Source organism: Pecten maximus, chromosome 4 (genome assembly GCF_902652985.1).
Source record: "Pecten maximus chromosome 4, xPecMax1.1, whole genome shotgun sequence".
In the NCBI taxonomy this organism is placed as follows: domain Eukaryota; kingdom Metazoa; phylum Mollusca; class Bivalvia; order Pectinida; family Pectinidae; genus Pecten; species Pecten maximus.
In genome coordinates this window covers 50,745,347-50,773,227 of record NC_047018.1, presented here as the reverse complement: position 1 = coordinate 50,773,227, position 27,881 = coordinate 50,745,347, and the positions used below count along the sequence as shown (strand labels likewise).

Genomic DNA, 27,881 nt, shown 5'->3' with positions numbered 1-27,881 from the left:
TGAATTACGAAAACAATATAAATAAAACACAAGCAAGTACTACTGAACAGAAAATGACGTCGTACTCAACCACAAACTATTACTATTTTGAATATATTACTTCTGTACGGGTGATTGTTGTGAGACAGAATTCAAGTTTTAAATGTCGAAAAGTGATGCTGGATAAAATTTCATTGTCATGGAATAATAGTTTGTTTTACGCCTCAAGAACATCATCAAATAGGAATCATTTACAGAAAGTTTGACCTTTTTCAGTAACACGGTTGTTTTTGTAGAGCTGAATGAAGTTCATTATCTGTGCACGGGACACAGATATATGATCGCTGGACACTTTTCACCCAAATAGTATCATTTTTTATTATTGTCAACTTGGAGAGCGGCATATTTTACCGGAAGCACGCATGATTTGGCGTATGAAACGAAAACAGTTACGAATACCTTTGTGATACGAACTTACTAACTTCTTACGTTTTGCGTGAAATTTACATAAATATTTTCCGAAATTTGACAGTTACGAAGCATTGTTAACGGTACCCATATCAACACAATCAAGATATGTCTTATGAAACAACCAAAAACAACATGAAATGCATATACATGTAATGAAACCATAGTAACAAAATAGAAAATCAGCTTTATCAATCATATGTTTTCTACATTGATACATTAAAATCGTAAAGATTTTAAACCTATGGAACCTTAGCAAGATACACGATGAAAACGTCTTTCAATACCTATTGAGACTTAGTTCTAGAAGAGCCAACAACGAATTAAAATGTAACACATTTAAGTACTAGTTAGACATTTATAATAGGTTATAAATAAAATATAGAAGTTTATAAGTAGATATATGGAGATACATACAAATATAAAGTTCATTGTGATTATGATTATATAATACATAATTCACGAAAGGGGGAGGGGAGGAAAGATTTGACTTTTCCGTGACCAAACTCGTGTTCTACAAAATCAGAAATATCTGAAGATGCTCCCCCAGCAAACATATTATCTTTATCCAGACATTTGTTAGATTAAATGTTTACCACAACATCACTCACACTATATGAAAGAACACTACACTCTTTTATATACATATATACACACATACGAGCATACCAAAATTAAACTCGACATTCACTTGGATCACCACTTTAGAAATACGTTTATATATATAATACAAATACTCGTATGCTGAAAGTGTAAACACCTTCTTTTCTGGATGTCCATGAATTTACCTTTTTGAAATGCATTTGTAGCAATATTATTTCCTTTCGTGTTTTATTAAGGGCACACAGCTGTCCGAATCAACGATCTTTTATAGTTTGTTCAACTTGTCTTGCGTATTAGGTGACCACCATTTCATAGACTTGGGAAGTGTCTTCTTGACGACGGGAAATAGACGTATATCCAGTGTCCGGTACGGATTGTTCTGTAAGGCAAACATGTATCAGAATAAACAAGAGGTCACAAATATGAGACTACTACCCAATCGAGACGAATAAACGAAAAAATGTGTAATTACGTTGAACGTTACCGAATGGTTACTAACGAAACATGTCAAGCATTGTAGTATATTTCTCAAACGATTCTGCTTGTATACGTGTACCACAGTACATATATCAAAATAAACATTGTACAGCTTCGAAATAAATAACAGACACTCATAACCAGCTACATGGTGTTTGCTGTTGTGTTTCATATATGTTTGTTTCAATATATTTCCTTTCCTATCTTCTCACCTGTATACTTATCTGACGTGTTCTTTCTGTTTTGTCTTTTTCTATAAATAGAAAGGTTTGATGGTTATTAGGTTTGATTGCAATATGAACAGCCAGAGTTATTTTAGGCCAAATCTCTAACGATGGGCCCAACTTGATTCCCGATTACAGTACATACTCATGATATCTTATATCAATATTTATACATATGTGTGGTTTAATTTACGAGGACTATTTGATTATCATTATTACATTTAGAAACAACGTCATGCAGTGTATGGAATAACACTTGGTGTTTTCAATGTATATTGATGTGACAACATATACTGGTGTTGAACTATATTCTTTAATGTGACATCGTTTAGGCTGTCAAAGAAATTTGAATACTTACCGAAGAAAGAATACCAACACTGCTATGGCGCCCAATGCAGCTAAAAACAGCCCACAAACAACAGCCAAGACGGCTATTAGATAAGATTCGACTGTAATAGAATAAAATTCCTATTCGGTTATCGCATAGTAATAATCTTTATTCCTATTCATTTATTTACTTTGAGATTTACAGCTCTTTAGTACATATGATATACAATACAGTACGTCGGTGCTCAGTCAATCTAACTAAAATGCCAACGTTGCAGTTCCCTTTGTTGTAAATTAACACATTTTATAATAGTGCATTTTGGAAGTATTGGAGGTTTGCATATTTGGTGTCAGGTGGTCCTGATTTGATAATATCGTTCAGGGTTGATTACAGGTTTGGTTGACTTAGTAAACACATTAATCATTTGCCTTTAAAATCAACCGTACACTCGCTGTTTACCTGAGGACTCGTTTGTGTTAGGTGATTCTGGAAAACAAAAACAAACGAAGCGGTGTCAAAATACGGTTCTTCTTATAGTCGATTTGTTTATTAGCAAGCCTGAGATAATTATTTATTTTTAAACAAGCCCGAGTGTTATGTACAGGTAATGTAGAAACAATCAAAACATACCAAAATGCTAAATAAATAAGAAAATATCAATATCTCCAAAATTTCGGTATTTTTCACCCCGTTAAAATCTTATATGACCATTTATATATGTACGGAATTTGTGGTAATCAAACAGGTACTCACATTTTCACTCTTTATAATTATGATTACAGATATGACATACTTTTGGGGGAAAACAGGTCTACAAATTGCATTTTTCTTCAAAATATATAGGCAAATATATGACATGTAATGCAAAAGCTGTTAATTTAAATTCTACAATCAATTATGCGAAATGTCTGCATGTAATTCGCTGTCAATTTTTAGATGTTAAGCACTGTACTCTTATCATGGTATTTGAGTAATAATATTGAAATTGTATACTCTTTTATCGGCATGTTGAGATTCTTATTTGATTTGTACACATTATACTCACCAGTGGTTAGACCAGTGGATAGACAGTGTCCATTGTCCTTATTACAGATGTTGTCCGTACATGTGTCCGGACAATCAGCACCACACACCACTCCGTACTTTCCTGGGTAACAATCTATAAAAAATGCACTGCCGTTAAATGAAACACTTCACAATTATAGAGTAATAGTTATCGTGCTAGCAGTTAGGTACAGAAAATAAATTTCTAAAAAAAAGGTTTATGTGGTGTAAGTTGCAAATTGATTGGTAAACAAGTGTTATATGGCACAGACATGGATGCATTCCGTATCACTTTACCTAAGCAATGTCCGGTCTGTGGATGACACAAAAAGTCTTTGCACGTCACTGGGCAAGTAAGTAAACATGTTACATCATACCATCCAGCTATACACCCTATAAAAGAAATAAAGTTTATAATGAAAGATTATAAGGGTGGAATATCCCTATCCTACATACACACATAATGAAAGAGTCTTTTTCTCTCATATCATTACCGAATTTGTGGCGAAAGTGTCCCTCAGCCATCCTTTTTCTTCAATTTTTTAATTTCTTTATTTGACTTTTTTACTAAAAATACTTGTGATACTCTGAAAGATCACACCCTATTTTGGCAAACTTCGTTTACACACAAATTTCATTCATTTTGTGGTTAAGTGATGAACGAATGAACAATTCGCCGATAAAAATTACCGTAACTTGACCGACTTTTACATGGCCGTGATCAAATTGTCAACATCCGAGAAAAAGAAGTTATATCAACAATACTGAAAGCCAACGCTAAAATGAGTTTTCCAACTTTACATATAATTTGATTTGCACCTCGAAATATTTAATCATTTCACAGAACACACTGTACTTTTAAATGTCAAGTCAATTTTTTTATAAAATACTACGTCACTGCATGACGTCACGACTGTCATTGGAATTCCATTCATAGTTCAAGGATATTGAGAGTGTTGTTGATCTCGATCGCCATGACGCAGCGATGTTTCGTGGCTGGTAGTTTTAAATTCACTGGCAACTTCGTGTGTGAACCAGCGAACAGTGACTCTATACGAGTATTCGATCTTTTCTGTGACATAGGATTATATGTATTTAACCGGTTGTCTTTATGGAATGACGAAGGTAGGTCAGTCGATAACGATGATCATATTGAAAGGCTAGGATGACAGTTAGTTTTCATGGTTACTCTACACAAATATAGACTCTGAGTTACAATTAAAATACACATTTTTATATGAACATCGAGGGGTGTCATTTTTACCGAATGTTCGTTCATTTAAGAGCCAACTTCCAATACACAGGTTACTGAGTAGGCCTAACAGTTACTGACAGTACAGTAGAGTAAACAAATTACAGGCCCTCTGCTGACGCAAACGGAACCATTTCATAGGTTGTGATGTTTGACATTTTCTTTTTTATATTTTTTTTATGTATGGCTTTTATTTTACTTCCTGTCATTACCAGGTGATTGTGTGTGTTTACATGTTTTTGATGACAAATGACAAATCTGTCGGGTAGGCAAGTCTGTACTGTAACTGTAACTGTTACAACAGGCCTGTAGGCCTAGTTTACAGTAACAGAGTTATATGTTCGCTCAGATGAAATATCTAATCGTTTAACCGTGTAGCCCTATTGATTTACTGCTGATATGATTTATCTAAGTCCAACGTTTCAAAACCGACACCGACGATAAGGACTGTCGGATGTAAACACAAGCAGACGACGTTGTGAGAGTTGTCTCCCTTGATAGCAGATTACTCCGCGCGCGTGAAATGCTATGTAAGATAGATTTATCTTACATAGCTATCTTACATGGGCAAACTCTATCCAACATGGCGAGATATGGGAGAAAAACACTTATGTAGGCACCATATTCATTTCGTTTATTGCGATGATTGAGACATTATCAAAGTCTTTGGACATAAGGGATATCAACAGCACAAAACTCTCCGTTTACTTATTGTTGAATTACGACCAATTTTGTTTCGAAATCCCATAAAAAATGTTCTTCGATAAGCAGACCTTTGGACCAATTGATATTGATCATTGACTTTGTGACCTTGACGTTTCATGAGTGGGAGCCGCGGTGACCGAGTGGTTAATGTGTCCAGACACTTTAACACTAGCCCTCCACTTCTGGATTGCGAGTTCGAAACCTACGTGGGGCAGTTGCCAGGTTCTGAACGTTAGCCGGTGGTTTTTCTCCGGGTACTCCGGCTTTCCTCCACCTCCAAAACCTGGCACGTCCTTAAATGACCATGGCTGTTAAAAGGACGTTAAACAAAACAAACTGAACCATGTTTCATGAGTTGATTTGCTGATTAATTCTCAACTATTTTGCTGCATAATGTCAACACATATTCCTCCATGAATAGATGTATGTCATTGGCCTGTGGACCTACTGACCTAGGTCTTTGGCTTCACTACTTTTACTTTGGTCAATGGTTTATTTTCGTACATACGTATATATATATTTTATAATGACATAGCAAAATATGTATCAGTTTAGATATTTAGCATTCCTGTGATTTGATGTTCATTTCACCTTGATGGTCGGAAGGAAGGAGAAAGTGATTACGACAGGTCACAACTACATCCAACATGACGTTCTAACAAGGGATATCTACTCCCTAGTCGAGACTCGCAACTTATTTTGACAGTTTATCGGACAGTAATTTGTCTTTCAGTAATATATATCTTGACAGCAAGACGTAAATATACAGTCCTCATTACTTAAGATTGATCATAGTTATACTACATCATTTCCTTCGTAAAGAACGAATAGGGGGCATATACAATCAGTGTTATACGATGTACATGTTGAAATCGGGTCTACCTTGCATGACTGCAAATGTCAAAACTCTTCTGTGTGTATATTCAGTATATATCATCAAACTGAATATGAGTGCTAGATATATTACATATGAAATACGTATGAGTAATTATAAACATATTCTATTCTATTTAAAATGCTTGATAAGCAAGAATATCAAGTACCATTGTTAAAAGATTATAGAATGTCTCGGCCAGGGGAGAAACACCAAGGCCTTCATCACGATGGCGAAAACTATGGTGAGGCTGTGTCAAGGAAAACAGAGATAAGATTTAGACCCCTCTTACAATCATGCAATATGGATAGCAGATACAATTCAAACGCCCAATTTACATGTAATGTGTCATTTGTATCTCATGAATGAACAAAATATTGAGATCATTCAAAGATTTGTGTACAGAAAGAGGGATAATTTTCACCGAGCAATACGCTAAAATAACTACAGTGTATTCCTAAATCAGACTAGGATATCAGCCATACACATTGCTAAAAATCGTCGTAAAATTATAGCTACTGTTAAGTTCAGTTTTCTTGTCAAGGTCGTTGGATTGTCGTGGGGTACAATGTTAATATCAACTTACCTCTACATATTCCAGTGTCCCGTTCACAAGTGTCCTTACATTTTCCTGCACAGTTCTGATCACAGTTAATACCGTATTTCCCAGCAACGCATTCTGTAAAATATAATGACCCTCAATAACAAATGATTACTTTAATGGACACCATCGGTATATCGTCATTAATATTTCAATATTATTATATCAAATATCATAATACAATACATTTTTTTTTTTTAATAAAAACACATTTTATTCATATTACACATAATATATACAATACAAAAGGTGTCCTCTCGCAGGAGAGCTTTCACTCATTCATTCATATTTTTCTACTTAGTTTTTTCAATCTTTCACTTGTCATCTATATACTGTACCTTACAATCAGCATATTTTCATTTTTTTCTCATGATTTTTTTCCAATATTTCGCTCGTCATTCATACATTCTTTCACATCGTTTTATGGATATTTTCATTTTTTTTTTTATAAAATTAATAATATATATATAAATTTATATGGATAACAATAATAATCCGGGTTTATTTATTTCCGTAAAGAAAGGAAATGGGTAGATTATTAGTCACTACCTCGGCGTACGCTCGGAACTCCTGGGATGTGTTGTCACACAATGACATCCGAGGTGTTCCGATTGCTCGGCGTGATCGCGGCCATGCACATGTGTGTTTCTGGAGGATGCGGGACTCAACCGTATGGTGGAGGCTTGAATAGGTATGTATTGCTGTTTTATTTTGTATTTTATTTGTTATTGCGATAAATATGCCATATCTTTTTAAACAAGAAGTTAAACTTCGTTACCTTTACTGTACCGTAGTGGTTTCGTCTGCTCAACCACGGACCTGAACACGTGTTTCCTTTATCGACCTTATTACATTATATATAGCGTGAGTCGTTGGATGGTCTTCGGGCGAAGTATTAATATCGACCAGTAACTTACCATTACATACTCCAGTGTCCCGTTCACAGGTGTCCTTACATTTTCCTGGACAGTTCTGATCACAGTTATTACCGTACTTTCCAGCAACGCATTCTGTAAAATATAATGACCCTCAATAACAAATGATTCCTTTGATGGACACCATTGTTATATCGTCATTAACATTTCAATATTATTATATCAAATATAATTATACGATACATATTGGTTTAAAAACAAAACATTTGTGCTTGGTGCCATTGTGCATTTGTTGGAGATGTCATTAGAATGATATTGCTATTTCACGTCAAAATATTTTTTACTGTCATTGATATCATAAAATAGCCATTTGAATCATACTTTCAATATATGACATCAAATGCTGCAGGCGGAAAAGGGATTCGGTCTCTTAATCAATAAACGATTTCGTAACGATCAATGAGACGTAGTTTGAAAAGTCTTTGAATTTCTGTGAAATAAGTAGCTGTAATGGTTTCAACAAGTTATATCGACTTATATTAATCACGCGTGTTAGCCTGGATAAAAAAGCGCGCGGTCGTTTTACTGTGGGAGGAAACCGGAGTACCCGAGGAAAAATAGTGTAATTTAAAGTATAAAGCTGTTGCTCACCATAACAGTTCCCACTGTCTTTCTCACATAGACTATCCAGGCAACTCGTAGGACAATTCTGTTCACATCTGTTGCCATACTTCTGTGGAAGACAATCTATGAAAAATAGAAAATCAAATAAAAATCATGATTACTGATGTATTGTTTTTAAAAGGGAACCGCTATATTATAGACACTCCTTGTTGTATATGACACGTTAGTTAAAGTCAAATGTCTATTGGCCGTACATGTTTATCGATAAATAAACATTGGTCATTCATTTTATCCATGTTAAACGTAAAAAATATATATTAAGAGCACAAAATGAAATTCATCAGAGAGAGCAAAATATTCTGCAATGCAAAAACGTTCATATTTCATTTAATGATAGGGGATTATAACTGAATTTGTTCAGGTATTGATCAGTACATAAAATATTGTATTGTTATTCCGCGATACCGTACCCAAAGTTTCTGCCTATAATTGATTTGCATTAGTCTTACCAATCAATCACATTGTTCCTCAAAGCAGTAACCACTAACTCACCTTTACACAATCCTGTGTCCCGATCACACATCATGTCCTTACAATTTGCAGGACAGTTCTGATCACAGTTAGTACCGTGCTTTCCAGGAATACAATCTGTAAAATATAATATTCCTCCGTAACAAATGATAATTTAACAAATATTATTGTTTTGTCATCATTCAAATGTCACAGTATCATCATTTTAATAACGATTATTGGTTTAATACGACGACGAATAATGGATAATTAATGATGTTTAGTGTGTTTAAAAATTGGTAATGTGTAATTGTTGGAGATACAAATAAAATAATCATCAAACGTCTCACCGTTTTCGAAGGTAACCAACATATATATAATTTAACTTTAAGATGAATAAAAGCGCGATCTTCTGAAAAGTATTTTAAGATTTCTCGGACAATAAAGTAATCAAAACATAAGTACGCCTTTTCTAATATTCTCAACACATAAGCAGCGGTATTGTTAACTGATCATTATATTGGACAAAATAAGTCCCATATAGACCAAGGTGGAATCTTTATCTAGCCCTATATTTATAAATTGTCAAATGTTAAAACAATACAAACACTATATAATAGTATTGATAAATAAAATCAAAATTTATTGGCGAAAATAGGGAAAATAAATCATCAGAAATATTTGTATATATTTTAAATTACAAGATATCATTTATATAAGTTTGAATTGACCTTCCCCAATGATGTTTCACACTAAATGTCATTGCAATCAATTAAGGAGGAACAGTGTGTTAAAGCTATAGGTAACCTCGGTTTTCCTTTAAGAGGCCCGCCATTTTGCCCGATAGGGTCAGACCAGGGTTATTTAGATAAATTATGATTGCTGTCCCTTATAATATTTTAAACCAAATTTGGTTGTAATTCATTAAAGCATTAATAGGTGTAACTCAAATTTTCAGCTAATTTCTGCTTCTGGGGCGTCACGTCTTTGTCGCCAGGGGTCACTCCATTTATATTAATTATGATTACTATCCCCAAATGATGTTGCATACAAAATTTGGTTGTAATCCACTAAATGGTTTAGGAAGAGTAAGGCTTTAAAGCAAAATCATAGCAAAGTTCCCCTTTTAGGGCCCCGCCAATCGGGCCCTATTGGTCACACTACCCTCATTTATATGACATATGATTGCCCTCCCCCATTGATGTTTCACACCACATTTGGTTGTAATCCAATCAAGGGTGAATGAGGAGTAGGATTTTAAAGCAAACATTCACCAAGTTTCCCTTTTGGGGCCCTGCCTCTCCGGTCATAGCTGTCGGACAAAGCTTCATTTATAAAAAAAATAATTATGCCCTCCCCCAATGATGTTTCACACAAAATTTGGTTTTTATTCCACCCAAATGTTAAGATGGAGTAGGGTTTTTACAGCAAGGATTTACCAAAGTTCCCCTTTAGGGGCCCCGCCCTTCAGGGGCTACACCAGTTTCATTTTTATACAATGTAACCTCCTCCTACAATGTTGTTTACACCAAATTTAGTTTTAATCCACCCAAGGGTTAAAGAGACCAGCTTCATTTATTTGAAATATGACTACCTTCCCCCAATGATGTTTCAAGCCAAATTTGGTTGCAATCCATACAAGGGTTAAGGAGGATTAGGAGTTTTAGCAAAAACTCACCAAAGTTCCTTTTTTGGGACCCCGCCCCTCCGACACCATTGGTCAGACCAGCCTAATTTACACCAAATATGATTGTCCTCCCCATATGATGTTTCAAACCAAATTTGCTTATAATCCACTTGGGATTAATGAGTAGGGTTTTGAAAGAAAAAGTGTCAACGGCCACTACGTCAGCGCACGTGGATAATGATGGACGACGACGGACGACGACGGACGAAGCACGATTGCTATAGGTCGTCCTGACTTTTGGGTCAGATGACATAAAATCTTTTTTTTCAATTAAGTAATATTGATAATTTATCTCGACATATGAAATTTGTATCGACTACAATACATTCAATGCCTGTTGACTTTGCAAGATTGCATAATCGTGGATACATTCTGTATTTGAATTTTACCAAATGTGCTGGAAAGTCAGAAGCTTTTACTAACCACAGAAACTTTTACTAACCATCGCAGTTTCCGTTGACTTTCTCACACAGTCGGCCCTGGCAATTCGTAGAACAAGACTGTTCACAGCCAATGCCATACTTCTGAGGAACACAATCTTAAAAAAACATATCATTTATTTACTTCGTCAAATGTATGCTACCTTAAAATCGATATAACCGTATGTATAGTCATTACAAATATGTATAACGCTATCATTCCCCTTTTTTATTATGCAAAAGAGAACTAATAACAAAAAATATTTCAAAACTTCAAAAATCAGTTTTCAATATCATATTGTAGAACTATACAATCTTAACATTCAGTGAGCTGGTAAATACTCCATGACCGGTATTTAATGCAATCTGAAAAAAATAAAGAGCCCGCCCAAAATGATTATTTTAATGGATATTATTGATCGCTCCATCATTCCCATGATAGTACATTCGTATTTGATTATTATCTTCGTAATATGACCTGACTTAGATGTTAAGATGCAAAAGTAACAAACAGACGGTACTTTTTCTAAGTTTGAAAAATAAGTAGTGTGTTTGTTGAAGTAAATCCCCCCTTAAATCAGATGCTGAAGGAAATTTATTTTGTCAAAGGCTCTCAATACTAATCCGTCACCTAAATTGTTGATGAAATATCAAATAATATTATCAAATAATATAAAATCATATAAGAATATGATCTTAATATGTGAAATGTGTATTATTTTATCATCATGAATTATAGATGAAAGATGAGTTAAGCTCTTTATTATTTGTATGATTAAAGGTTATAATCGTGAATTTATTGGCAATATTCTACATTTAAATTTTACCAAATTATGACTTCAAGTTCGAAGCTATTACTCACCATAACAGTTCCCGTTTACTTTCTCACACAGTTGGCCCTGACAACTTGTAGAGCAGTCATATTCACATCGAATGCCGTACGTCTGAGGAACACAATCTTAAAAATATATAAAATAGAATAACATGTTTGACTAAGTTAAATTGATGCTACCTTATTGATAACTGTGAAACGAAAATTTAAAAAACCCAACACTTTGAAAAAATGAGTGTTCACATCATATCATATTCAAAGTGAACTCTCAATTAGCTGGGTGGTAACTCCTGAATTGACACTCTATTTGTTTTTGCATTTAAGAAAGATATTTCTATTTTAGTGTCACCACTCCGTATCATGGGAAAATGCGGAAAATACAAAATATCGTTACCCAAACCTCAACTTAATTCTCTTTGTTCTGTCACACAAACAAACATGGAAATGGTAAAAAAACAGAATTATGTCTATGTTAAAACTGTGCACATATCTTAAACAGCAATTATTTACTGTGGGAAATCAGAGAGAATCACTGCCCCACTTGTTGACCACCAAATCAACGACACATTAGGTAGATTTAACTCACCAATACAGTTTCCCGTGGACTTTTCACACAACATATCCCTACAATTTGCAGGACAGTCCTGATCACATGTGTTACCGTACTTTCCGGGAATGCAATCTGAAAACATAAGAACCTTCACAAAATAATGATTATTTTAAACGATATAATTCATCACTTCATCTTCGGCATCACGAATCATGACCTTACCTGCATTAGGCTCTAAATACATGTGTACGGAGAGGGAGGCTGGATTATATTACATTTTAAATGTATTTACCCATAACAGTATCCGTTGACTACCCCACACATAATTCCCAAGCTATTTCAAGAACACGCATGTTCACATCTGATGCCCTACCTCTGAGGAACACAATCTGATAGCAAATGTTGACAATCGTTTGTTCATAATATACAATTATTGCCCTTGTTCCGGGTTGACATGAATATTTGACCACCCGAGAGGTGTCATGTCACCCGATGGCGTAGCCCGAGGGTGACATGACACCTCAAGGGTGGGCAAATATTCATGTCAACTCGGAACAAGGGCAGTAATTGTTTTATTATACCGAAAAAAACATAAGTGAATTAATTTTGGTATCAATAAGTTTATTTATTACTATCAACAGTTTTTAAGAAAAGTTTTTAAGAGGTACCCCATCGTCTTTCTGGACCCGGCATAAAATTCTCCCAGTTGAACTTTCAATGTATGGACGTCGAAGTTTTCACAATCCTTTGGTCTAGGCCTACCTGTTGCAGATAGGAAATGTCTAAAGGAATCCACGGCCACATTGATGACCCTTTTGGTGTTTTTAGAATCCTTTTCTTGCAATAATTTCGCCAATTCCTCCTCTGTTGGCAGACGATAGCGTCCGCCGGCAGCCATTGTTGTTGTCAAGCAGAATACTCGGAACTTCTCTGATTCGACTACTTTTGAAGACGTTACGGAAGAGAGTTCCGAGTTGGGGCTCACGAGAGGGTGACATAACGATTTTGGAGGGCTCACGAGAGGGTGACATAACGAATGTTTTTAATCACGTGACATGGTTTTCACTAATCAGAAGCTGTGATACAAGTCTGAGGTATAATAATATATAATAAGGGCTACCAAAGCATTGTTACTCGTCATAAAACTATCAATTTGAGTTATATTGACCGTACTTTTACATTACACCAAACTTTACATCTGGACAATAATGTCTTGTCTTACGGGCTGAAAAAAAATGAATCGATACTTTCATGTAAAGGTTGTCCATCACTTGCCATGAGGCCACTTCTAATATTTTCGTGTTCTAAAATGCACTCCAGCATACGAGCAAGAAAAGAACACAAATTATTAAAATGTTATCATTTTTTTATGCGGATATTAAACGTCTTTCAATATATCCAATTAAAAGGGTACCTAAAATGAACAGATCAGTTTGGTTTTATTTGTTAACGTCCTATCAACAGCTAAGGTCAATTTTAGGAAGGCCTCCCATGCGTGCAATAACTTTTGCCGATTTATAGTGCTACCTCACTGAAACATACAGCCAAAGACATCAAACAGGACACCCCGCCCGATCACATTATACTGACAATGGGCGAACCAGAGGTGCCACTCCTAATATGCTTAGCGCTAAGCAGGGATAAACGCATTTATTTAAGAGACCAACCAACTAATTGTTTTCCCATAGACTTTAGTGTTAACGTTTTGGATAATTTCATTCAAATTCTTGAATTGAATATGACGATTATGGTTTATAACAAAAGTTTAGGGTCTGATATAACACCTAATCAAAAAAAAAAGTTGGGTCCTTCAGCTCAAATTTTCTCCAGGGTAGCCATTTTGAAAATAGGTGAATTTCGCAGTAAAAATTCTCAAAAATCTTAAATGTTTACCTGTTTACTATTATTACGTAAACTTTTGGGAAAAAAACCAATCGGAATTTATATCAACATTTCTTATTGATAGTTACCTATCAGGCTACATATCTATTTTCTCACTTCAGAACATACTGGCCAATCAGTGACTGCCAGACATTTTATCCTTGGCTCAACGTTCTATACACAGGGGCTGTTTCAAAAATATATTTTTTCAATTGGTTGGTTGTTCCCTTAAAGACCCGGGGCTGAGTTAGGGTTTGGGAGCGGGAAGGGAGGGCTGGATTCTGGTTTTTAGTTAAGCTGGGTAAAGATGGGAGATGCTCCCTAAAATATTCCAAAATCTGCCAGTACCGTCGATATAGACATCAATTATTTTTGCTGTTCTACTTGAACATGTTCTCAAGAAGTCATTCACTTCGTCATTTTTTGTCATGGTCACAATTTGCCTTACTTTTTATCCGAATGTGACTTGTAAGTTTACTGATTTAACATCGAATATAAAGCAAGGCCTCAATACATGATCACATGTGTAACTTTGATTCATATTGTCATTGTTTTCTCAAATTTCATGTTTATTATCAACAAGTAAAACATTTACATTCAATAACGACAACACCTTACGCAGTGATGCTCCTTTCCAACTCTCTAGTACAGTATGTATCTAGTTCTCGACTTGTATCCAAAGGTTCCAGATTTTAGCAGATTGTATACTTTTAAATATTGATAGCGATTATACAATTCTTAAAGAATTGTTACTCTGAAATGAATATCTGACACATAACAAAACAAATGCCAATGTCCTTCGTACAAGCATTGTCTTTACAATTGGTAGGACAATCCGAGGTGCAGTAATCGCCATATTTTCCTGTGAAACAATCTGAAAGAAATTGAAGTTCTGTTTGAAATATATAGCCCACAGCTGTAAGGCGTTAGTTGATGTGACAGACGCTACTGTACAAGATTTAAGCGTGATTAATATCACAATAAGAATATATCGGAATTTGTAATCTCGAACAATTGATTCTGTGTCTTTGCAGACATGCAATAATCTAGATTGAAAAAGAAATACAGAGTATTATTTAAATGAAAACACAGTAATATCTCATTATTCAACATGAAGTGAGGGCATTTTGAAAACGTGAAATTATATTTAGGTGCCTGATGGTACCTAAGCTTAAGCTACCTCTTACTCACAAAACACGTGGTATCTCTGAGAGTGGACCAGATAATTATCTTTAGTTTGCTAATAAAATTTTGTATCTTGATTTCGTCTATAGATCATATAATTGTAGTGATTGATTTCATGGTATCTTGGTTTGTTACTGATGAAATAATTTATACGGAGTTAGGAAAAGGTCAATTCGTATTTGACCTCGCTGATTTCCGGAATTACAAAAATATTTTGAAATCGTTTCGACTACACTATTTTTGTCAGAGATAAAACATAATCAAACGATAAACTATAGATACTGTACAAAAAAGAAAAGAAAATGGCAAATGTTATTATGATCTGATATATAAGATGCCTCCGTAACCTCTCCTACATTTTTTGGGGGGAACAGAACGATGATATTGGTGTATCTTAACAGTTTTGAATGCATTGGATAATCTGAAAAAAAAGAACTTTTTAATTTTGTATATGTGCATTAATAATGTTAACTTACAGAAACAGGCAGCTGTTGTGGAGTTACAGTTACCACCATAACAGGTCCCTGGACACTGATTGTTACAGTGTCCGTCACCGTATCTCCCTACTTGACATCCTGTCAGAAAATGAAACAAAGATTGTTAGTACTTACTTTAATAAGCGAGTTTATTTCATTTTCGAACCAGATGATTTTCGAATAAGCTATCATCATCTCCAATACCCTGACAGTCTTCAAAATTACACAAAAACAACAATGAATTAAAGTATTATTGAGTCCTACATCAATATTCAACGTCTTATTTACAATGTACATATTTTACTTCCATAACAAGTTGGACATTTTACAAATAAACGGAAGTACTTCCTAAACATTTACCGCGAACAAAGAAGAAAAAAATAAACGAAAAGTTATATTTGAATCCTTTGGTACTTTCCGATAATGCAAGAGGATGTTTTGGCAACTTAACTTATTGAATTGTTGTTAGTTAAGGTGCCATTTCACATGTTATTGGCAATGGATTCATAAACGTAATACATCCTTTGCTATATTTCCTTACCTTTATAATACTTATATACGCCATGTAACATGAGCGGGTGGACATGTCATCCCTCCCTTATCGCCAAAAGCCAAACAGGGCAACTCTTAGCAAGGATAATATTTATCCCATTTTCGGAATACATTTCGCATTCCACTTTTTATTTCTCATTCGATTAACAAGTGCCTTACAAATATGTAGCGTGGTTGTGCTTTAAATATATATCTCTGGTGTTTAGAATTCGTCGATTTTAGTAGAAACGCGACTATAGCGAAATAAAACCCCCGCTTTAAAAAGCCTCTATACTGAACAAATATTTGTGAGTTTTATTTTGACAATATCAACAAAATAAAAATGTGAAGGGTCTTCTTCCAAAATGTCTACTCATGTCGATATCTAACAGTATCGTACTCACCAAACACCTGTACCTCACATAACTCCAGAAGAGCTTCATCACTATACCAGTTGTATCTTTTTGTGCTGCTTCTATAGTTGTACACGGTTACATATTGACCTACATACGGGCACTGGTGTGTCACCACCAACTGTACTGAACTGTTAGTGCTACTGTTGTCCTCAAAACAGAGGACACCGTCTGTTGGCGAGTTGGTGGTATTTGATACATAAAGCTGATATCCTGCAAATCTGTGCTGATAACCATCTGCAAAGAAAGATTATCAGCAAATGAACAACTAAATTTGCAAAAATAGATTTGGTAAAAATATTAAGATATCAACATTCAGTAAATCTAAAGAGTTTGATACCGATGTTAGGTTTACATTTGTCAACTGTCTCCAAGGGTTTATCCGATATTTCCGTCATTGTCGATATAAAAGGATTCCATCAATCCGGCTACATTTAAAGTTATGAAATGAAAACTATGCCCTTTTTTACTGTCAGCTAACCCCTCAGGAATGCTCATCGATCTGATCAACTTTCGCTCCCCATTCTTTTGGTTGACTTTTCAATTCAAGTTTTCTTGTACATTTATAATAAGATTAAACTCCTGTAAATATCGACAGAAATATATATTTGCCATAAAAAGATGACTGGCATCATAAATCAACATATCCAGAAAGAAATAAACGCGTGATTGAAATCCGATGTTTGACGCGGTCAGAAACCGCGGAAATTTATGTTATTTAGTATTTTCAGATGTTGATTTGGAAGGAGAAGTCACTGTCGTTGCCTTGAACTTGTCAACATTCTCGAATGCGTTATAAGGACCCATTCGAAATGGAAAATTCCAAGGTAAGCGTTGCTCCGATAATGTGTGAATCGTTCAGATTTGCCGTGGGTACTGAGTGTTTGTGCATGTATTTAGAACATGTGGGGTGTTCGCCTTTTCGTCGACAGATGCAACATCTTTAACCCGCCACGGAAGGAAGGATCACGTAAACGAGATCCAAATCTCCATTATGGTCTTTTACTATTTTTTTGTACGTATCAACCCAATTCTGAACGTCTTGAAGTTTCAAAATTCCGTACAGCTTTGTTGACGTAGCAGACGACGTTACTTTTATTGTTTCCTTTTGTTTTGTTTATACATTTTACTTAATTTTGATTTTGCTATGTGAAGCCTTGTATGTGCTTGTTGTTATCTCTGTTAGATACATTGTACATTGGAAATACGTTTAGATATAAAAGTATTCTATTTTACGAACATTATAAATGTCAAGACACTTTCTACTTTGCCATACAACACACTGTTAGGTACATTCTACATCACCATACAATACACTGTTAGATACATTCTACTTCACCATACAATACACTATTAGATGTATTCCACTTCACCATATAATACAAGGCTATATACGTTACCATACAATACATTGTTAAATATATTTACTTCACCACACAATACACTATTAGATATACTCCATTCACCATACAATACACTGTTATATTTACATCTTTTCCTTCTTCAACTTAGTAAACTCTGGAATAAATTAGCGTATACACAATGAAAATAGGCTCAGCGGATTAATTAGCGCGAAATTCATACTTATAACGTCGGCTATTTGTGACGTTACAAGAAGGTCAACTATTCGGCGCCGTTTTGAATTTGAGCGTTTTCTCCTGTTACCCGATTATCTCTTCACGAAAAGCTGATGTCAAGTGAGTATTTTGTCAAAAACTAAACTGAATATTGCGGAAATGGGTGCATATTTAACTTCTTCACGAGCTAAGCTAACACCAAATGGCTGAAGTGTACAGTTCCTAGAGAACATTAGACCACGTCCCTACTAAATCTGTGTCAATGCTCGCTGTGCATGACAACCATAATTAATCTGAGACGGAAATTGTGGATTGTGAAAAGATCAATTTACTGAAAACGTAAAAGGTATTAAACAAAAATGCTGAGACTTTTCTTTTAATTTGGTTAACAATACTGGTGTCTTCACTGGAACTGTATTATCTTACAAACAACGGCTGCCGATGTTAAAACGTCGCAACACACCCTGCATTTTATTTTCTTCAGACTCTATTTAAACGATTTGTTCAATGTAAATAGATGAATTGTACCTCATTTTGACTGCGTATACGGTAGTATGCCAGCAGTTGGCAACGAACATATCCTAAGCGCTAACGCACTAACCATAGGAAATGTTTGTTGCCAACTGTGGGCATATGAGCATTCAAAATTAGATACAATCCGTTATATATACATTCTATTTCACCGTACAATAAACTGTTAGATACAGAAAGCAGAATGCACTATATGAAGTTTTAGGTTGATTGACCAAAGGGACCTGGACATATTTTCTGTTTATTTACAGTGACCGTGACTTTCGAACCTGAAAAGCAATCCCGTGCAAACACTTTTGATAAGGAAGTACTATACAAAGGTTGATTTTAATTAGTCAAAGGGAACTCGAGTATTCAAATGGAAACCAAGTCTCTATTAATAATAACAGGGACCTTGACCTTTGAACATCGAAACTTAAAGCAATCCCAAGCAAGCACTTCCTAAAAGAAAGCAATGCATCAAGTTTGAGTTTGATTGGCCCAAGGGATCTCATGTTATTGCAAGCAAACCTTGTCTATTTATAGCATCAAACACCTTTGACCTTTGAATTTGAAAAGCAATAATAAGCAAGCACTTTTGGTAAGGTAGCAGTGTACAGTAAAAATGCCAAATTCTGAAAAATATGGCACATGTTTTAGATATGTAAACATTGCCAGTAAACCTTACATATAACCTCTAATAAAGTATATATATTTGAAATCTGTACAACATTTGCAATTTTAATAGAGCTCTGAAGGATAAGTAAACTGATATTTTCTGTGAGTTTTAGAGCTTGGTTTGGTTTATTTTGTTTAACGTCCTATTAACAGCTAAGGTCATTTAAGGACGGCCTCCCGTGCGTGCGACATGCATGCGTGTGGCGAGTGCGTATGTGTGTTTTGGGATGCTGCGGTATGTTCGTGTTAAGTCTCCTTGTGATAGGCCGGAACTTTTGCCGATCCCACTCCAAGTATGCTGAGCGCTAAGCAGGAGTAGCAACTACCATTTTGAAAGACTCTGGTATGTCTCGGCCAGGGGACAGAACCCAAAGCCTTCCTCACAGGGGCGAACGCTCAACTAAAGGCCAAAAGTGAGGCATTGTCAAGGGAGACATTAGGAAGAAGAAAGTTGCTAGGAAAGAAGAGAAAAGATAAGATCCTAAGTTTAAGTCGCCTCTTACGATCATGCAATAGGGGCAGCAGGTACAATTCGTACGCCCTACCTGCAGGGGGGGGGGGGGGGGGGGGGGGGGGGGGGGGGGGGGGGGGGTGATTATGATGTTTATGATGATGATAATGGTGATGAGTATGTTGATTAGTATGAGTATGATGATGATGAGATTATGATGAAGATGACAATGATGATGAGGATGATTATCATGTTTATGATGATGATGATTAGTATAATGATTAATATGATGATGAAATAATGATTATGCTTATTATTTTGATGATGATTTTAATGTCTAAGTAGGATGATGAGATTATGTTGATGAAAAATATAGGTTATGACGGTGAAGATGATATTATGATTATGATGATAGCAAACCATACCTATTGGAATTGATGTGTTTGTGTGTGTGATGTTTATGTATTTATGTATTAAAAATGTCTTTAAAAATAAAAAAAAAATATAAAAAAAAAGTTATATTAATACTAACAGTGACCCTGACCTTTGAACCTGAAAAGCAATCCCAAGCAAGCACTTTTGGTAAGGTAGTGCTGTATGAAATTTGAGTTTGATTGGCCAAAGGGAACTCAAGTTTTTGGTCGGAAAATATTGTGCGGACGACGCCGCCGCCGACACCGACGACGCCGACATAGTAATGCCTACATGTCACCTTTTCAATGCGACACATAAATGATATCACAAGTTTAAGAGATATTTACTATCTTCAGCATTGAATTGTTGTATGGAGAGTGGATTTATTTCGCGATTTGTAATTACGGATAAGGTTCTTTTCTAAATGTTAAAGTACAAATATCATCATATGTCTATAACATACAAATTAAGCATTACCACTTTTTAATTGTACTTCTGTGGTAATGAAGCTTGTTCACATCAGTGTAATTGGGATTTTAAACTGAATACTTTAGTTGAAGCACTGTACTCACCTCTGTAGTAAATTTTAATTCTAGTAATGGTCATCAACTCTCCCAGATCAACACGCCACCATACCGTTTTATGACCATGTTGCGTATGTGTACAGCAAATATCCACTAAGTTTGTTTTCAAACAGTTATCCACAACTTTACTAGATATATATTCAGGGCTCCCTTGGTCACTACTTTGTTCTGTTGTTTTATTTACGGCGACGTTACCTGCAAGAAATCAAATATCAGCTTAAGTAAAGACTTTTAATGAAACAGCCCTCTAGAATTGAAAATGTTCCGCAACTTTTAAATCTTAGAAATCCTCTATGATTTGATAGGGGGTCAGAAACTTACTATATATCGAGTGTTGTCACATCGAGGGCCTTTGGGTTATTAGATAAAGCAGTTCATATTCGATTATCTCTAGATTTGTAAACAAGAGGCCCATGGGGCCTGTATCGCTCACCTTGTTGGATTTGACCAAATGTCAAAATAATGTTCATGTTCAATTTGTTCATACACATACTCTCTAAGGGACTGAAAGACCCTATGGATTACTTTTACAACCTAATTGTGAAGAAACTAAGTCCCTTAGGGTGGGGAAAGACCCTTGGGCCTCTTAGACTCCGCCCCTCAGGCCCCTGGGTGTTCAGAGTAAAATTTATACAAACTCTAGATCTGTTCCCCTCCTCCCAAGGATGTTCCTGACCAAATATGGTTCTAATTCATTCATAACTTTATGACTTGTAGCGATTTAAAGACTTAATCTCTATTTCCCCTATTTGGCCCCGCCCCTCAGGCCCCTTGGGGTTCAGAGTAAAAATTTATACAAACTTGTTCCTGACCAAATTTGGTTCAAATTCATCCATAACTTTATGACTAGTAGCGATTTAAATGATTAACCCTATTTCCTCTATTTGGCCCCGCCCCTCAGGCCCCTGGGGGTTCAGAGTAAAAATTTATACAAACTCTGTTCCCCTTCTCCCGAGGATGTTCCTGACCAAATTTGGTTCTAATTCATTCATAACTTTATGACTAGTAGCGATTTAAAGGATTAACCCTATTTCCCCTATTGGGCCCCACACTTAAGGCCCCTTGGGGCCAGACCAACCGTTTATACAAAATTGGTTTCCCTTCACCCAAGGATGTTTCAGACCAAATATGGATCAAATCCCTTGATTCCTACGGAAGAAGAAGGATTTCAAAGAATTTGCTATATTTCCTCTATTGGGCCCCACCCCTAAGGCCCCTGGGAGGCCGACCCACCGTTTATACAAAATTGGTTCCCCTTCACCCAAGGATGCTTCAGACCAAACATGGATCAAATCCCTTTATTCCTGCAGAAGAAGAAGGATTTTAAAGAATATGCTATATTCCCCTATTGGGCCCCACCCCCCATGCCCCTGGGGGGCCAGACCCACCGTTTATACAAAATTGGTTCCCCTTCACCCAAGGATGTTTCAGACCAAATAGGATCAAATCCTTTTATTCCTACAGAAGAAGAAGGATTTCAAAGAATTTGCTATATTTCCCCTATTGGGCCCCGCCCCTAAGGCCCCTGGGAGGGCCAGACCCACCGTTTATACAAAATTGGTTCCCCTTCACCCAAGGATGCTTCAACCAAATATGAATCAAATCCCTTCATTTCTACAGAAGAAGAGGATTTTAAAGAATTTTCTATATTTCCCTATCGGGCCCCGCCCCTAAGGCCCCTGGAGGGCCAGACCCACCGTTTATACAAAATTGGTTCTCCTTCACCCAAGGATGTTTCAGACCAAATATGGATCAAATCCCTTCATTTCTACAGAAGAAGAAGGATTTCAAAGAATTTGCTATATTTCCCCTATTGGGCCCCGCCCCTCAGGCCCCTGGGAGGCCAGACCCACCGTTTATACAAAATTGGTTCCCCTTCACCCAAGGATGCTTCAAACCAAATATGAATCAAATCCCTTCATTTCTACAGAAGAAGAAGGATTTTAAAGAATTTTTTTATATTTCCCCTATCGGGCCCCGCCCCTAAGGCCCCTGGGGGGCCAGACCCACCGTTTATACAAAATTGGTTCCCCTTCACCCAAGGATGTTTCAGACCAAATAAGGATCAAATCCCTTCATTCCTACAGAAGAAGAAGGATTTCAAAGAATTTGCTATATTTCCCCTATTGGGCCCCGCCCCTCAGGCCCCTGGGAGGCCAGACCCACCGTTTATACAAAATTGGTTCCCCTTCACCCAAGGATGCTTCAGACCAAACATGGATCAAATCCCTTTATTCCTGCAGAAGAAGAAGGATTTTAAAGAATATGCTATATTCCCCTATTGGGCCCCACCCCCAAGCCCCTGGGGGGCCAGACCCACCATTTATACAAAATTGGTTCCCCTTCACCCAAGGATGCTTCAGACCAAATATGAATCAAATCCCTTCATTTCTACAGAAGAAGAAGGATTTTAAAGAATTTGCTATATTTCCCTATTGGGCCCCGCCCCTAAGGCCCCTGGAGGGCCAGACCCACCGTTTATACAAAATTGGTTCCCCTTCACCCAAGGATGCTTCAGACCAAATATGAATCAAATCCCTTCATTTCTACAGAAGAAGGATTTTAAAGAATTTGCTATATTTCCCTATTGGGCCCCGCCCCTAAGGCCCCTGGAGGGCCAGACCCACCGTTTATACAAAATTGGTTCTCCTTCACCCAAGGATGCTTCAGACCAAATATGAATCAAATCCCTTCATTTCTACAGAAGAAGAAGGATTTTAAAGAATTTGCTATATTTCCCCTATTGGGCCCCGCCCCTAAGGCCCCTGGAGGGCCAGACCCACCGTTTATACAAAATTGGTTCCCCTTCACCCAAGGATGCTTCAGATCAAATATGAATCAAATCCCTTCATTTCTACAGAAGAAGAAGGATTTTAAAGAATTTGCTATATTTCCCTATTGGGCCCCGCCCCTAAGGCCCCTGGAGGGCCAGACCCACCGTTTATACAAAATTGGTTCCCCTTCACCCAAGGATGCTTCAGACCACATATGAATCAAATCCCTTCATTTCTACAGAAGAAGAAGGATTTTAAAGAATTTGCTATATTTCCCCTATTGGGCCCCGCCCCTAAGGCCCCTGGAGGGCCAGACCCACCGTTTATACAAAATTGGTTCCCCTTCACCCAAGGATGCTTCAGACCAAATTTGGTCAAACTCCACTGAGTAGTTTAGAACTAGTAGCGATTTAAAGGAAAAGTTGACGGACGGACGACGGACGGACGACGGACGCTGCGCCATGCCATAAGCTCACTGGCCCTTCGGGCCAGGTGAGCTAAAAAAAACACTGTTGTTATATACACTTATGTACCTTGCTATACTATATTTCTTTACCTTGTCAGTATCACAACATCAACTTGAGTGTAAGTCTTTCCCCCCTATCCAGGATTACAATTTGATAATTGTTTTTCGATCTTATTCTTCAATTTACCACCAAATTAACTAGTGATTTTCAGTAGCAATTATTCGTTGGTGATTTATTCACTTATGTGTGACCTAGGAGTATTGGCTGCCCAATCAGTTTCCGTCCCGTATTATCGATTTTCTGCTTAAATAGATTGATGATACGATAAAGATAATCACCAGGGACATCACTAGGGTTGGAAACCAATGGTTTAAAGTTAAACTTGGCATCCGATGGGGCAGAAAAAAGGATGTTTTTCACTATGTATCTGTTCTTTTCTCAACATCATTTTCACCATATTTGAAAGAATGTTTTGCCCTAATGATCTGAGTTTGATAATGTTGTCTTAATATATTAACTTAAAGTTTTTAAACCCGTTTTCAGCAGACAACGATACATTTGACCATATTTCTATATCATTAGTTTGAGATACATGAGAATATGGTTAGATGCGAGGAATAATTAACCTTTAGTTAAATCTTCAATGCAAACATTCTTACGTATCGTAATTTCCTGTGTATTTCCTGCTTAGATCGTCCACACAAGCACAAAACATGGTTTTATAACTATTTATAATTTTATAATTTAAAACCTGCAAATATAATGTCCCGGTGCATTGCATTGCCCGTGGGTCAACTCGTAACGTAATTAAGTACAAGTTCGCTTTCAGGGAAATACGGTCGCTGTGTGTGTTTAGATTACACAGTAGAGACCTGTATTACCTTGATAAGTGAAAAGTGTTAACAAACGTATTACTACATATATTTGTGATTTGTTTTTTACTTGATATGTTTATATTTATGTTCAAGCACAAGTAAATGCACGATTTTTATTTCGGACGTAAACAGCAATGTACGCAGTACATCAGTGAAACATAATATTTGGTTTTGACAATTTGAATTACATATGCTATAAAAATTGAATTAGACAATTCTATTGATGTTTAAGACTTTGAATATGTACTACTAATGGCCAAAACATATTTTAAAGGTCATGGGTCAAATTTTTAAATCCTCACATAACCTTGTGGCGATTGATTCAATAATGGAGGCATAGGGTCATAATGTATTGCCGAATAGCATGTTCTGGTTGTCCTGGTATCAAAGACGAACTATTTGGTTCAAATTAATGACACAAACCTACTTTCATGATTTTTGGGGTCAAATATGTATCTTGTTTATTCTTAAATTTACAGATCTACAAATACATGAAAACTACGTTATTTTGACCTTAACATTTACAAGCCGTAGTGCAGTTTTGTTTAACGTCCTATCAACAGGTAAGGTCATTTAATGACGGCCTCCCGTGCGTGTGATATGCATGGGTGTGATGAGTGCGTGTGTGTGTTTTTGGAGGCCGTGGTATGTTTGTGTCATGTCTCCTTGGCCGGAACTTATACCGATAAATAGTGTTACCTCAGTGAAGCATACTGCCAATACGTTGTATTGTATTACCAGTCGTTCATATTACTGTTGTTTTTAATGGACAATAACATACAGATGTATGTCTTTACAATCACGCAAGATCTGGAGACAGCCAACGGTATTAGTTTCGTTAAACACAATGAAAATAAATACATACACACGATGGAGATTACATATAACACTTAAAAATGCATCCAACGGTATTTACCCGACGATTGAATAGTTATAAAGGATTTTAATTGGTTTTATCTGTTTCTTTACAATGGAGTACATTGTAAATTAAATAACCAGGGGTATGTCTAACTTCCTGGTCTCACACAAAAAGCCATTGACAGTTATACTATGATGAGACTTCCAACTACGCCAATTATATCTTAAATCGAAAAAGAAATGGTCAGGTGTACAGGGCCTGTGTTGATTGAACGAGTTGCGATGGATTCAGATGAGCTGAATCTTTATATAGTTTACTATATCTATTTGAAATGAACAGTCTGGCATAACGATTCACGAATGATCGTTACTCGGTCGGAAATCACATGTCTTAAAGTTTGGGAAATTCATGAATCGAAAATGGCCGACAGTATGAAAATCAAAGTTTGTTGCATTTTAATCCATTACGTGTGTAGATATGGTCGACCACTGTTATCTATAATACATTAGGGGAAACCTTACATTTGTCCCAGTGTGCCCTAGTTATTGAGATAATTATGACAAAACAAAAACAAAAACAAAAAAACAATCGAAAATATGTTCCAATGGTAAAACCAATGAACAACGTCTGATTATGACTAAAACCCCTATATTTATTTTTCTACTACATTTTACAGGCCACCACTCGAAATTTCCGCCGAGTAAATATGTTCTCGTGTTTTTGACTGGGTAAATGTCACCCAAGATGATTAAATAAATGCATAAGTTCATTGTCATATAAATGAATAATTAATAATTAATTAACATGTGATCATGAAACTGATCTCTTAACAAAATATTTCGAAACAAATTATTACCATACTGAGACACTCGTTCCCGACACCTCCTATCAGGAAGTAACAAAATCTAGCAAACATTTAGTGGTATAAGCTACCAGTATGTGGGTCATCATGTCCTAGTTTCAGATCCTATATTAAGTACTTACTTTCAGATCTGATTGTATCCAAAATAAAGAACAGGATCAGAACCACGTACTTTCCAACCAAAATCTTTCTCGTCGCCATTCTGAGTTTAATGGCGACTCCACATTAACAAGAGAGAGCAATGTACACTGTTTAAGGTTCCGGTTTCCACACATAAACGCGTGTTTGAATAAGGAGTAATATAAATACACATACGGGTTCCTTGACATTGGTTTCATTCAAACAGCTTTTTAAACCTTCCGATACTTTCTATTATATCACACGCTTTGATCAATGTTATATACGTAAGTATTTGATTAAATGTGCATAGGATTTAATTACAGTTACAGTGCAGTAAGAATCTGGTTGGATTAGAAAAATAAACTACGTCCTAGTTGCTCAACCTATTGATTCGTTATTAAATGAAATGCAATAAGGATATTAGTGAGTATCTTGTGTTTTTGCATACATATTTCAAGTAGCTGGTGCTACAGTTTGATAGACCTAGTGACACTCTACCGTTACTTCATCATTTGATGTAAGGACTTTTTTTAATCAATTGGGTTATATATCATTCAAAGTATTTGAACACAAGACTATATATACATATTTGATCTTGAATACTGTGTACGGTTATCAGACATATCATTTCATATACGTACGGGATGAAAAAGAAAACAATGCATAGAGAAATTGAGAAAACCAATTCTTGGAATGTTTTGAAGCATAAAAGAATCATCACCAGACATCTCCATGTTGCAACGTCATCCTGTAGTTATTCGCATATCAATCCAAATTGACCTATGGTAATTGAAACATGTTATTGTTTTAAAACACATTCTATCAAGATGAATCGATGTTGGTTGTAACGGGGGGAATGAACTGTTTTAAAACCTTTCAAATCTATTTTTGCAGATACGTTCTGGGAAAAATGCTAATTGCATGAATACTGAAATAGTGCCACAAATATTAAATGCGGTGTTTGTTTGTTGATAACGGTATACAAAATGTATACCTCAACTCCCTGGCAGCTGTCGCGATCATGACATTAGGTATTTACAGTCAATCTGGCCGGTAAAACAATTTAACAGAAAAAGTCATAAGATGTTTTCTTCCGAACATCGAGTCGTACGCCGACACCTCATTTTAGATATTGTGTTAGTTAAATTTATGCATCATGCTAATGGATGCCA

At 36.1% G+C, this 27,881-nt stretch overlaps 1 protein-coding gene and 1 long non-coding RNA gene across 2 annotated transcripts; both read right to left on the bottom strand.

The window, feature by feature from the left end:
- Window positions 1-2,085: 2,085 nt before the first annotated feature.
- Window positions 2,086-26,790, bottom strand: LOC117326622 (multiple epidermal growth factor-like domains protein 6). The gene is made up of 10 exons (XM_033883382.1): window positions 26,712-26,790; window positions 16,530-16,775; window positions 15,595-15,693; window positions 12,089-12,184; window positions 11,533-11,628; window positions 10,694-10,789; window positions 3,421-3,516; window positions 3,125-3,238; window positions 2,539-2,565; window positions 2,086-2,200 (listed from the first exon to the last, which is right to left on the bottom strand). The coding sequence occupies exons 1-10, from the start codon at window positions 26,788-26,790 to the stop codon at window positions 2,106-2,108; spliced, it is 1,044 nt and encodes a 347-aa protein (XP_033739273.1). The 3' UTR covers window positions 2,086-2,105.
- On the bottom strand, window positions 7,550-9,019 carry LOC117326373. Its single transcript, XR_004532477.1, has 3 exons — window positions 8,564-9,019; window positions 8,082-8,177; window positions 7,550-7,565 (listed from the first exon to the last, which is right to left on the bottom strand). It is a non-coding gene; the product is annotated as an uncharacterized LOC117326373 (long non-coding RNA).
- Window positions 26,791-27,881: the final 1,091 nt, after the last annotated feature.